The sequence below is a fragment of the Anomalospiza imberbis genome, chromosome 5 (assembly GCF_031753505.1).
Source record: "Anomalospiza imberbis isolate Cuckoo-Finch-1a 21T00152 chromosome 5, ASM3175350v1, whole genome shotgun sequence".
In the NCBI taxonomy this organism is placed as follows: domain Eukaryota; kingdom Metazoa; phylum Chordata; class Aves; order Passeriformes; family Viduidae; genus Anomalospiza; species Anomalospiza imberbis.
The window spans coordinates 44,971,721-44,984,717 of record NC_089685.1 but is presented as its reverse complement, the minus strand read 5'-3'; the positions used below and the strand labels follow the sequence as shown (position 1 = coordinate 44,984,717).

Sequence of the window (12,997 nt, the reverse complement as noted above, 5' to 3'; positions counted from 1 at the left end):
ACTGATTAAAATTCCAAGAATTTGGAGAAAAATACCAAGAATTTAGAGGATTGTTTATCCTCATTCGAATTTATAAGAAAAAACTTTGACACACTTTGCATGTGCAGCTACAGTAATTAACTGCAATTATTAGATATTTGGAAGCATTATTAGTTAGCCGTCTGCACAATTCAAATTACACAGGAAACATTTTATTCTTCATGGTACTTGTCAACCTGATGTGCCACAACTGCCCGCACCTCTTTGTGTAAAAGAAGATACTTAAGTATACGGAAAAATAGTTCAAAAACAGTCATATCTTAAAAATTGATTCCACATTTATAAACTTAATAGGGTAATTCCTAATAAACTTGTATTCAAATAAAAGGTAGAAAATAAAAAACAAAAATATGTACATTCAGGAATGGTCCACAAATTACCTCTGCCCATGCAGAAAATAATGTCACATAATAAAGTCTACAGATCCACAAAGAAGTGACAGACTGGCATGTAGTGTCATGGGTGTTTTTAACATTTCAGTTTTTGTCAGCTGCTCAAGTTTAGTAAGGGGGTTCACTTTGAGCTATTGGTCCTTGAATGTTCATGTTCATATTCTCCCCGTGTGATGGCAATATACGGGGCACCAGTCCTCTCCCAACATCTTTGGTATTTGGAAAGATATATAAACTTTACTCTGTGTTGAAAACTTTTTTCCCAGGAGAGCTCTAAACATAGTGGTCCCATCCAAGAGACTTTTTCCTCAGGCAGTCTTATCCCATTTTCCCTTCTGAGAATATTAAGGTAAGATCTCAGCAGGCACTGTTTGGGAGTTGAATATATTTGTGTAGAAATCTATCAGCAGTTCAGTGAGGAGATTCACGGGTACCAGAGCACTAAGGGAGGCGGTTCCTTTCAATGGCCAGATCAAATTCAAACCAATGACATAGGCCAGGCTGTCCTTCTGTTATAGATGCTCTCCTGTGAAACCTGGCAAAACATAAACATGAATAGGTGTATGCAGACAGGAACCAAGAGACAAGACATGATCCTGAATTGAGGAGGAACCAATGAGGGGAGAAGACCCTGGCCATGGATACATCACTGGTTTCTTAACCTCAGGGCTGACGAGGTGGGTAAGAGCTATGGGAGGACTGGAAGGCTGTGTCCTTTGAATATAACAGCAGATCAAGCAAAAAGGCTGAATGTTTTCCTTAGCCTAGAAAATTCATTGTTTTCAATCCTTCTATCATAGAATCTATTGTTATCTCTGCTGGGGTGGAGAAAAATAAGCATAAAGAAATTTAATCTGCTTCAGATGTGATCAGCTCAAACAAGAGTTGTTTATACCACAGCACTGTAGCAAAAGCTAAGCTAGAACTAAAATAACTGATGAGGGAAAATGATAAGAACAATGAGCACTCTGTTAACAAGGAGACACAGAACTAGGTATTACCTTGAAGGTAGCTGGACAATGACCTGGTGTTTGTATACTAAGAAATATGACAAGTTTGGGGCTGCATTCTGGCCTTTGGTGGCTTATACAGGCTGCATTTACTCTGTAATATTGTACACCGGGGATCAAGGACAAGTTATTTTTTGGTGTTTCTTTCAGTGGAAAGTCTCTAAAATATCATGAGAGCTACAGCCCATCACACTGTGCTTTCTATAGCTAAGAAAGCTCTGTATCCCAAGAAAGTGCACCTAAAGTGTACACAGGGCAGGTAGTCTGGAATGGCACAAGAGCGTGTGGTATAGTCCTGGAGGCTGGAAGGAGCAAAACCTGTTGCAGTTGCATTCACTCAGTTTTTGGGAGTGCTCCTGACACCTTCCACTCTACAAGTTGTATAGAGGAGCTTCTCCAAGCACTACTTAAAACATACATTTTAATCCAGCTGCTGCTTTGGAAGGCCAATGTTTCAGCTCAAAGCAATAACATTGTGACTTGCTGTAGAGCTAGATCTAATTTTTTGTCTTCAGGTTAACTATTTGAAAGAATGTTCCCAACTCCAAGATTAAACCATGTCTTCCCACCTGCCTGAATTATGTAAACATTTCAAGAAGACAGTCAACATTGAAATGATCAACAAAAATACCCACATGACAATTTTTTCCTCTTAAGAGAAAATTCTGAAGATAAAATGGTACAGTGATTTTATCAGCTGAGGCAGAGCTTCATTAAGCCATATCTGTGAGTCATTGATGGGGGTGACTTAGGAGCTCAAGGGAAATATGGCAACGTTGCTTCATTCCAAAATACATAGCAATCCTTTCCTTAGCAGATGCAAAAAGAAAGTGTGCAGCTGAATCCAAATCTGCACAACAATCTTCACCAGCTCACCAAAAGCTGTAAGCAAGCAAACCTTGCCACACTAGTGGTACTGGCTTCATCCCCTGCCAAAGGGATCAGGCTTCCTACCACCTCAACCCCCTCCCTACTCTCAGTGACAGATTTCTTTCTCAAACAATATGAACATATCTACTCCATCTACACCACCACAAGCAGCTGATGTGTTCTTCCAGCACTAGATCCTGTAAGGACAGCATGCAGTTAGGCAACCTCTTCATGGGCTACCCTCTGAACAACTACATCCAATCTACATTCTAGCTGAGAATTATGCGTGCATTCACATCCAGCATTTGGAACTAACCCCCTTGACTCCTTCTTTGATTCCCTCACTAACTCAAGTTAGTAACTGTCATCTCTGTTTCAACTGAAAATACATGCTGTCAATTTGATGAGCTTTGGAAAATAGAATTTTCCAAAGACCTAAACCATGTCCTTGAATCAATCATCTGAACATCACAAGAAAGGGTCACTACAAAGTACAACACAGCTCCACTTTGTTGGGTTTTTTCCCCCTTTCACTGAAACATATAAAGAAAAATCATTAAGCAATGACAGCCTATATTGTAAGAAAGTAATTTATAAAGATAAAACTTGTGGATTGCAAAAATCATAATTGCGAACAAACACTGAAGTTTTGGCACCACATCACCAAATGCAAAACATACACATTCACTATCCCAGAATAAATATCCAGCTCCTCCTAGGAAAATGTGATGATTTTTGATACCATATACTTTCATCCCAGCACATTTGTGGATTCATTTGGTGGCTGGTCACAAGTGGTGTCCCCAGGGCTCAGTATTGAGGAAGGTCCTGTTTAATATCTTTATTGATTATCTGCATGAGGAGATTCTGTTCACTCTTGATCTGTTCAGAGAAGACACTAAATTAGGCAGGAATGTTGATCTCTTGCAGGGCAGGAAGGCTCTGCACAGAGATGGGCTGAGGCCGGTGGTCTGAAGTTCAACAAGACCAAGTGCTGGGTCCTGCCCTTGGGTCAGACCAACCTCCTGCAGCTCCAGGCTGGGGCAGAAGGGCTGGAAAACAGGGAAAATGGTGTGCTACTGTAGCTGGATATGAGCCCAGGTGTGTCCAGGTGGGAAAGAGGCCAATGGCACCTGGGCTGTGCCAGCCATGGTGTGGCAGCAGGGCCAGGGCAGTGACTGTCCCTTGTGCTGACACTGCTGGGGCCACACCTTGAGTCCTAAGGGCAGTTCTGGCCCTCATGACAAGAAAGACATTGAGTGGCTGTAGCGTGTCCAGAGAAGAGAATGATGCTGAGGAAGGGTCGGAGTACCAGAAGCAGTTGAGGGAGCTTGGGGGGCTCCAGTCTGGAGAAAAGGAGGCTTAGAGGTGACCTTCTCACTTTCTACAACTCCCTGACAGGAAGGTGCAGCCAGGGACAGGGGTGGGTCAGGCTCTTCTGCCATGTCTCAAGCAAAAGGACTAGAAAAAATGGCCTCAAGCTGTGACAGTTAGAAAATAAGTTTTCACTGAAAGAGTGGTCAGACTCTTGAATAAGTTGCCCAGGGAGATGGTGGAGTCACCATCTCTGAAATCATTCCAGAGGTGTGTGAATGTGGCACTTGGGACATGGTTTAGAGGTGATTATGGTGATGCTGGGTTGATGGTGGGACTTGATCCTGAAGGTCTCTTTTACCTTGATAATTCTGTGATTCATGGATACCACAGGAGTGAAGCAGGCACTACACTACCTAATGAACTTAAACTGCAAAATACAGAGGGTAGAAACAGCCAATTACTACTACATTTTCAAAATATAGCAACATCACCATCTCTTTGGTTTCTAAGTAAGGTGCTCAAAGGAACTCTGCAAAACACTTTCAAAAGAAAATTACTAAATATTAAAACACCCCCACAAACTGAGTGAAATTTAAGTTTCTACCACCCACTGTCAGCCACTTTGCGGATGTGCCAACTACTTGCATCTGCTCTATGAGGCTTAGTCATCTGATCCTTCCCAACATGCCCCATCAGCTCCAGCCACCTCCAAGCTTTACTGAAGGTAATGACACTTTTCAATTGGACAAGTGGCTGAGACAAAACAATAATTCAGAGCAATTTATTACAGCTTGCATTTGGTTTTAAATTTGCTCCTTTGGTTACAGATCTGAAGCACAGCCCATGGGCCCCAAACCTTGTCCATTTTCTAGTTGCTCCAGGTTTGACAATTTGAATTCAGCAAGTTTTTGCAATGGTTCTTCCAGGAAAGTCATCCATCCTACCCCCACACCAGGCATGATTGCCGGGACAGAACTCAGCATCAGGTAGCGAAAATGTAAGCCTCTATGGACTCTCTTGCTTCTTTAGCCTTAAACTGTCATGGAAAAAGACAATCATAGTTTTCTGCTAAATGATTTTTGGCTTCAGAACTGGATGCCTGTAGATCTCAGAGTGCTTTGCCAAGTCATCTTCTTTGCAAGGAGACTTCTTTGAGCCCTTTATGTAATTGATAAATACACTCCACTGCCAGTGAAATGTACAACACGAGCACTTGTGCACACTCATCTCTCCTCTAATCAGCTGAGCAAGCACAGATGTGCTTCACAGGCATTATTCAGGGACCAGCTTGTGAAAACAGGTCTTTGTTTTCCCTCTTGCTCCTGGTTGCCCATTTCTGCCATGGGACCTCAGTCCACTCCAGCTTCAAGAAGACCCCACAAATCCTTCTTTAGTAGCTAGATGGACTGTAAAGTAGAGATGGGCTGGCTGATTTATACCTTTCACCACTGGGCTCATTACTGTGGCAAGCACATTTCTCTCTCTCTCAGGATTTTTATAAAGGTGCACAGAGAGAAGTGAAAGAGAAAACAATTTCTATTTCTGCTCCTTGTTTTTCTCTTGTGGAATGTTAGGAGAATTGTTTACCTAGAGCGAATGCCTGGTTGGATCACGGTGGATTGTTTGGGCCTGATGGCCAATGAGATCCACCTGTGTCTGGACTCAAGAACAGGGTCACAAGTTGTGAGTTAGTTAGATATGGGAGTTAGAGAAAGTAGCATGTAGTTTTTAGTATCCTCTTTTATATAGTATATTAATGTATCATAGCATAATTATAATAAAGAAATCATTCAGCCTTCTGAAATAAGTCAGACATCATCATTCTTCCCATTGGGTTCGCTGACATCTACAACACATTACTGGTAAAATCACTACTAATCTAAAGTCAAAGAAGTTGGACCTGTTTTTAAAATTCAAGTCTGTTACTTTTGTACAAGTTGTGCTGTCTTGCTGCAGCATTCTTGGACTAGAAGGAAGCAAGGTGGTTGAGACTGCAGAGAAAATACGGATTTTTTTTTTCTTCTTTTACAAGCCTGTATCAAACTTGGAGTGTTCAAAACCTCTATCTAGTGATTACAATTCATCCCACTTCATGAAATTGCTACAAGTACCTCTTGCACTACTCAAGACTTAACTCATGGAAGAATTAAATTGCCTTTTATATATAAGGCAGAAGGTTGATGTCTGCAGGTAAAAACTAGGATTAGTGTTAAAGTATAAATTGTGGAAGCTTGTGCAGCACACCAATCTGCAATGAATAGAAGTTTCTAGCTATGAGAATGTTTCATGTTCTCTTGACCTTTCCAAATGCAAATATTCCCTGAGACATTAAGGAAGAAAACCTATGGATCAGCAAAAATTGCAGACGTGAGCACTAGTATCACTTGATGCTGTGCTTGACATAATAAGGCCTACCCAAAAAGAATGCTATATTCTGTTGCCTAATTACAGAAAATACTGTGTGGTAATTTTGCACACCTCATTAACACATCTAGTGCTCAGCTCTTAAGATGTGCATTAAGATGATGTATCTATTACTGGAACAAAGTCACACAATTCATAACACTGAGGAGAGATATCAGTTGCTAAAATAATAGTAAATGACATGAGGATTTCCTTAATAGCTTTAGAGTTCAGCTAGGCAACAGTAAATGAACATGTGGGTATTATAGCAATTACTGGTTATAGTGATGTGTTTATCCTTTAATCTTGCTTTTTGCTAGTATTTTGACAGAAAAAGGGATTAAATGCACTTGTTTCTGAAATACATGGTTGGCTAAAATATGGCCAACATGACTGTAGCCCAAGAAGAGCTACTGAATGCCAATTACCTCACAGGTGAAAATCAGTATGGTTCCCCAGACATGACTGCTGTGGTGGGCTCTTAGGGCTTTTGAAGGAGAGATCACTTGCTTTAGGTATCAGCTACACCATGACTCTTCATTTTAGGCACCTAGGTTTGAAAACTGCAGTGTGAAAAAGGTGATGCATTGGATAAGGTAGAAGGAAGGGAAATGTACAACCCTGTGACTGTCTTTTTCTGCACAGCCAAACTATGCCATAAGGCTGAATGTAGGACTATTCATAGCTGATGTTCCCCAAACCCTCACGCTCACAGGTTTTCCAGAAATGGGTTAAAAGAAATCAGCAAATCAAAAAGTAGGACAGACAACATGTTATTTAATTTATCCTGAAACATAAAAAAATTTTTGCAAAATCCTTTCATTCTAAGTTTTTCATTTAACACTAGTAATAAATAGCTATTTTCAACAGGAAAATGCTATTTTAAAGATTTAATATGAAATGTTTTTCTGATGGTTGTTCTAAAACTTATTAATATTATATAATTTTCTAAAATAACACTAATTTATTTGGTGTTTTAGTTGCCCAAGATTTATGCTTCACAGAAAACAGGTGATTTCACCTATGTTTTCTCTGGCACCTAAAATGATACCACCACTATTTTCATGTTTTCACTCCAAAATGGGAAGAAACCTCCACAAAATTAAATTAAAAAACCCCAAATGTTGTAAATGTGGTGTGGAAGAACAGGACTTGTAAATATACCAGTGCCAGTACAGTTCATTTAAATGTGCACAGTAGTTTTCATGACATCTTAAGAATTTCATGGTGAAGGGACAGCCAGACTGCGGCTTAGCACTGACTCGTATCAGCTGGAGGGTTTTGGATCCTAAGTTTGGTCCTTGGACAAGTACTGCATAACCACCTCACCAGACTATTTAAACTACTCTGTTTTGTCTTCTGTGGAGATGTGAAATTTTGAATTTGCAAGAACAGATTTAGAAATAAAACTGCTTTGAGAATTTTGCCCATACTCACCACATGGAGAAAGCATATCAGATATTTTAGAACAACATAATTGTGTTCAGGAAGTCCTTGAATGATTTGTTTTCATCTGGTGTCTCATGAACAGCTCTCCACACCTGCAATGTCAAAGTCATTCTTAACTCTGAAACATCACAGTATTACTAAGAAATAATACCCTATTTATATCTGCTGGAATTACTTTATCTGTGAAACTGACCACAAAATTCAGTTCTACTAACCACGACCACAGTGATAGTGAGGGTTATTCCTTTGAATGCCTTTGTCATATTTTATATTATCACGTATCTGGCTAAGACTAATAACCAGAGTATTTTCTCAATGCAGCAAAACACCATAAATTATTTTTCAACACAGGAAAGGTCTTGATTTGAATCTCCTTGTCTTTCTATGCACTGAATTGTGACATCTACTTTTTATTCTCTGATTTTATTCTTGCTGAGACACAGTCCTGTTCAAAATGCTATTTTGGTATTCTACTAGCTCTCCCCCCCCCCCCCCCCCCCCCCCCGCCCCACTTTTGTCACTCTGCAGGAAATTCTTTTGTCTTGACAAAAATATTTATGAGGTGGCCATCTGAGTGGCTGAGAACTTTCTAGAGGTGAACCTATGCAGGTTCATTTCTACAGATGGGCAAAACCAGAACTGGACCCCAAGTTTCTTCCATCATCTAGACAGTCCAGGTGAGAATTACACTGACACACACATTTCAAATAGTGTACCAAGTTACTCTTTTTTTTTTCCCCTGGGATACTGTAATTATTTTAGACCTATGAGTTTAACACCAATTTGGAGAAAGATCTGACTATGCCAATCCTGCCTAACCTAAAGCAGACCATTTTTGCTGATACTTTTTCTGCATCTGTTGCACTTCTCTTTCTCTCCCTGAGAGTTCTGCACATGGATATGTGCACATGCACAAAACTGCAGCATGTTAAGTGTTCTTAAGGCACGGAATTAAATGCATGAAGCTTTATTGTGATAAACTATGGTGACATTTTACCTACTGCTAAACTATCAGTTCCCATAAAATACACTAGTCTGTGTCCCAGTAAGTATTTTTGTCAACCTTCTGCAGATTAAATAATGTGGGATTTGTAGCAATCCTGGGTAAAAGAAATTTTGCTTGCAGTTTGCATGACCAAAGGTCATGAAAATTTTATAAACTTCTTTATGTTTAAAAACTTTTAATATAAGTTTATAAAGTCTTTGTAAGTTTATTATATTTATTATATTTATACATTTATTATAAGTTTATAAACTTATACTCTTTTATGCTTATATACTTATATACACTTATGCATAGTATATATATATGTACACGTACATATACTTTTATAGATAGCTTTATAATCTTTTTATAAACTTCAAGGTTTTATTAATTTTTATGTCTGTCACTCAGCTAATTTATTTTGCAGCTCCCATCAATAACACTTAAAAAATTTCAAATGAGATAGTAAAGAGAAAAGTTTTACTATCACTTCAAACTCCTGTACAGCAGAAATACTGCATTTCTGGGTTTTCACGTTAAGAAATGTAATAGATACATCACACACAGACACACACAGAGACACACACACATACACACACTTCCAGAAGACAGAATGAGAATTTTCAAATCATCCCAAGACAGCTGTCTGTGATCACACCTCCTCAAAGCTGCCATGTGCACTGTATTCACCATGAAGGTACCTTGCTGTGGTCCAGCTTGGCTCTCAAGCTTAAGATCTTTTAAAATTGGGATATCACCACAGCATCAGTAAAATACAGCAGGCATCACACTGCATGCACACAAGAAAGCCCAAGGAGCAATTCTTTTAAACTCCACTTTTCAAAATATTTTGTCAAAACTGAAAACACAGGTAAACAATTACATGGGATGAATGTTTTACAGGCACTTTGCCAGGCAAAACCTTCTGGTGTTCCTAGACAATGCACTGCCCTTGGATTATTTTCAGACTTATTCTCATTTTTTACTCTCTCACAAAGTAAAAATATCACATCTAGAAAGTCAGGACAAGATTAATTCAGTAAAAATTAACATTTATACATTCATTTTCCAAATTTCCCCAGTTTTTTCCAGTTCTGAGTGACAATCCTTAATCCCTCAATTTCCACCACCTTCCTGTGAGTACACCTGTTCTTCAGAATGCCCTGAGATATTGTGTGAACAGATGAATCCTTGATGTGGAAAATGCATGCTTGTGACTGGAAGCCCTCTGGATTCCCTGACAGCTTGGCTATAGCCTGCATGGAAGAATCTCATTCTCTATAAGTAGGTACTAACTCCCAGATATTCTACTATCTCAGGTGCTCCAGCCCCATGCATTAAAGGGCATTATAAACTGGCATTATAAACTCCCTGACAAAGGCTACATAACTAAAGTTTTATAATTCATAGCTTTAGATCCTTTATTCCCCAGCATGCTATCTTATGGGAATTGTTGCACTGAAAAAACCAAACCAAACCAAAAAACACTAACAAAAACAAAACGCAAACAAAACCAAACAAACATATATACAAACATACACACATGCGTGCGCACACACACACACACACTCTCACTGGTGATTTCAAGGATATGATCACATCAGTCAGATGTTAGCAATGGCTGAGGGGGTTCCCTAAGGAAAGTCTTCAGGATAACATCAGAAATATGGATATCATGATAATCATCAAAATTAACAGACTTGCCTAAAAAGAGAAGAAGCAAAATGGGCGTTCAATGATATGTTTTACTTTTTCTTCAAACTACTCCTTGAAAACTGTTTCACACAACATTTTGAACAGAAAATCTCTTGGCCTTCTGCTGCTGGCAACTCCTGATATTTTATTTTTGCGTTTTTCATTTGCAAAGAGTTTTATTAATTTTCCTAAAAGAGGTTCTCCCCATAAAGGCAATTAATAAAATGACTTCACAGGGAAGTCAGTGACTTTCAAAGTTACTTCATTATATTTCATAAATTATTAGGTAAAATTCTATTTCTTTGCCATAACAGTAGGCAAGATGACACAGGGCCTCTGTACTCTGTAACTACAGTAAAGTGCATAGACTCAATACTTTCTTACCTTTTTTTTTGAAAAAATAGATCTTTTTTGACTCAAACCTCATTAGCTGTTACAGATTTTATTACAGCTCTGGTGTGACCTCAAGAAATGACTTGCTATTCAGTAAGCACTAAGTCCCTATTGCTGTGTCTCAGGTTTCTCTACTTGTGCTCTTATTATTTTATGGTAGAAATGGCTTTGATTAATTAATTGCAAGAAATTGCATTTCTGCTTCACCAACAAAACCAGGATGAACAAAGCATTCACATTGCTACTGGCAATGGTATGATGACAGCTTACCCTGGTTGTAGAGTTTCTTCACATCTTTGGTAGTCTGGATGCTGGCTGATCTCCTGAAGAGGCCCTCTACTAGTAGTCCTGAAAAATAATCTAAAAATTAAACAACTATAAAACAAATTTTAAAAAGAAACTGTTTTAAGGTATTTTGGTGCAGACCATTGCTCCTTCCACCACTCTGGAAGCCATTGGGACTCAACACTGCCTGTCCACAATATTTTGAAATATCTGATTCTAGTCTTGAGGCAGTTCTGAATTATTTATCATCAATCTTCTAAAAGATGTCTATCTAACATTGTGGACTAACTGAAATCTGACTTCAGACTTCATCTAGAGAAGAAAAATTTTGAAAAATGATCTCAATGGACCTCAGTTTTCAAGGTAAATTATTTATCTCAATGATTATACAAAATAGGATGCAAACAAGAACTGCTACTTTTCTTGAGACTTGTGGTACTTCTTGCTTTTTGAGTTTGGTAAAACTCTCATTCACCTCTCCCTTTCCTTCTTTCCAGTTTGTGCTGTTCCTGACATCCAGCACATAATGTAATTTCATTCACATGTTGTCTGAATTGGAAATTCCTACTGGAAGCAGAGTAATCTAAAATATTACCCTGTTCTGATCTGACAAAACATAAATTTGCAGTTTTGAGAAAGCTGGCAGACTACCCACAGCCTTGGAGGCACTACTGTATGTTTCTATATATGAGCGAGGAAGATCAGATAGATTTTTTTTTTCATGCAGGTAGGTAGCCAGACTGAAACATTTGAGCATTTCAACTGAAGTACTAGTGGGTTTGTTTGCATGATGAAGAATTTTTACTTCGTTCTCAAATAAATGAGTCATACATCAATGAAGGATACTCATTCTTGCAAATTCACTCACATTGCAGATGTATTTCATATATGAAAAATCAGTAAAAAAAATCAAAATTTCTTAATGAACCCATCATTTTAGTATTTTTTCACGTGAATTTAGGTCAGTATACTAAAAGAACTGATAGCATACCACTGAAGTACATTTTCATAGACAAGTTTCAGGGACTTTTGCCAAGGATCCCAAGCTCTGCTTGAAAGTGCTTCACTGACTAGATTTAGAGGTTTGATGGGAGTTCAGCTAAATACAGCTCCTAGTTACTTCCTAGGAATATATGCCCTGCCTGTTGAATTGAATAGTAAAATCATAATCATAAATGAAAACAAGCAGGCACTTCATTCCACATTGAAATAAGATGGTTTTCACCAGAGCAGACAAAATTTCACAGTGCCATGACACAACTGTGTCACACACTGCATTTATTTACTGTTGCTAAAAATGCTTAGCTCCCCTCCTACTTGCCCCCATCAGTTGTCCCATAAAAAAGACACACTAAATCAAAACTGATAAAGATAAATTAAAGCAATGCATACTGTCACATTGCTGGAAACTTGTCAAAGAAAGGCAGTCAAGAAAATTACATTCTTTTTCTTTCAATCATCCTTGATTTGAGGGTTGCTGGCATCAAAAACCTTTGTTAATTTGCCTGCTTTCAGAAGAGAAATGGCAAAGAGTGAGCATCTGAATCCCTTCTGTCCCAAATTGAGTTTGGAAATGTTTCTTACAACTGAGGTCCTGCTAAGTCTTACAAAGTGTCCATCCTGATATTGAAGTGGTTTCCAATCCCATAACATGTCTAAACCAAGACATCTTCTTTCAGATTTCCTGTCGCTGTAGAGCAGGACGGGAACGAAAATGACTCCAAATCAAAGGCAAAGAGAATGAACTCCCATTTATTTCAAATACACCGCTATATTTATAGAGAACATCGTGCGGACTAATTTCATTGGTCTTAGAGTAAAAACACTCACTCCATTGGTGTGCAGTGAATGACGCACGGTGGCAGAACCTATCTATAAACAATGTGAACAACAAGATAGATTAGATAATTATTTACATTCTTTCCCAACTGTCTCCCAGGCTCTCGTCTGGTTAGAAAACCTTCTCTTTTTCTCTCTGACTGAACTGAGAATATTCACAATTTCCTAGTTCTAGTAAGATTCTTTTTTAAATCGGAACTGATTTATTTCTAATACAAGGACTGCTGAGTTGATAGCATATTTTAATTGTCACTGTTTCTTCTTAAATGCCCATAGTGATATTAACTTTCCTGCTTAGATATTAGCTTTCCTGCTTCAAA

At 38.5% G+C, this 12,997-nt stretch overlaps 1 protein-coding gene across 1 annotated transcript in view; it reads right to left on the bottom strand.

The window, feature by feature from the left end:
- Positions 1-775: 775 nt before the first annotated feature.
- The window catches only part of ARHGAP8 (Rho GTPase activating protein 8), a 176,651-nt gene continuing 164,429 nt past the window's right edge, over positions 776-12,997 (bottom strand). Inside the window, 5 exon segments of the mRNA XM_068191965.1 lie at positions 776-939; positions 942-966; positions 7,469-7,572; positions 10,041-10,169; positions 10,824-10,913. Of these exon segments, the coding sequence (XP_068048066.1) occupies positions 776-939; positions 942-966; positions 7,469-7,572; positions 10,041-10,169; positions 10,824-10,913 (512 nt within the window).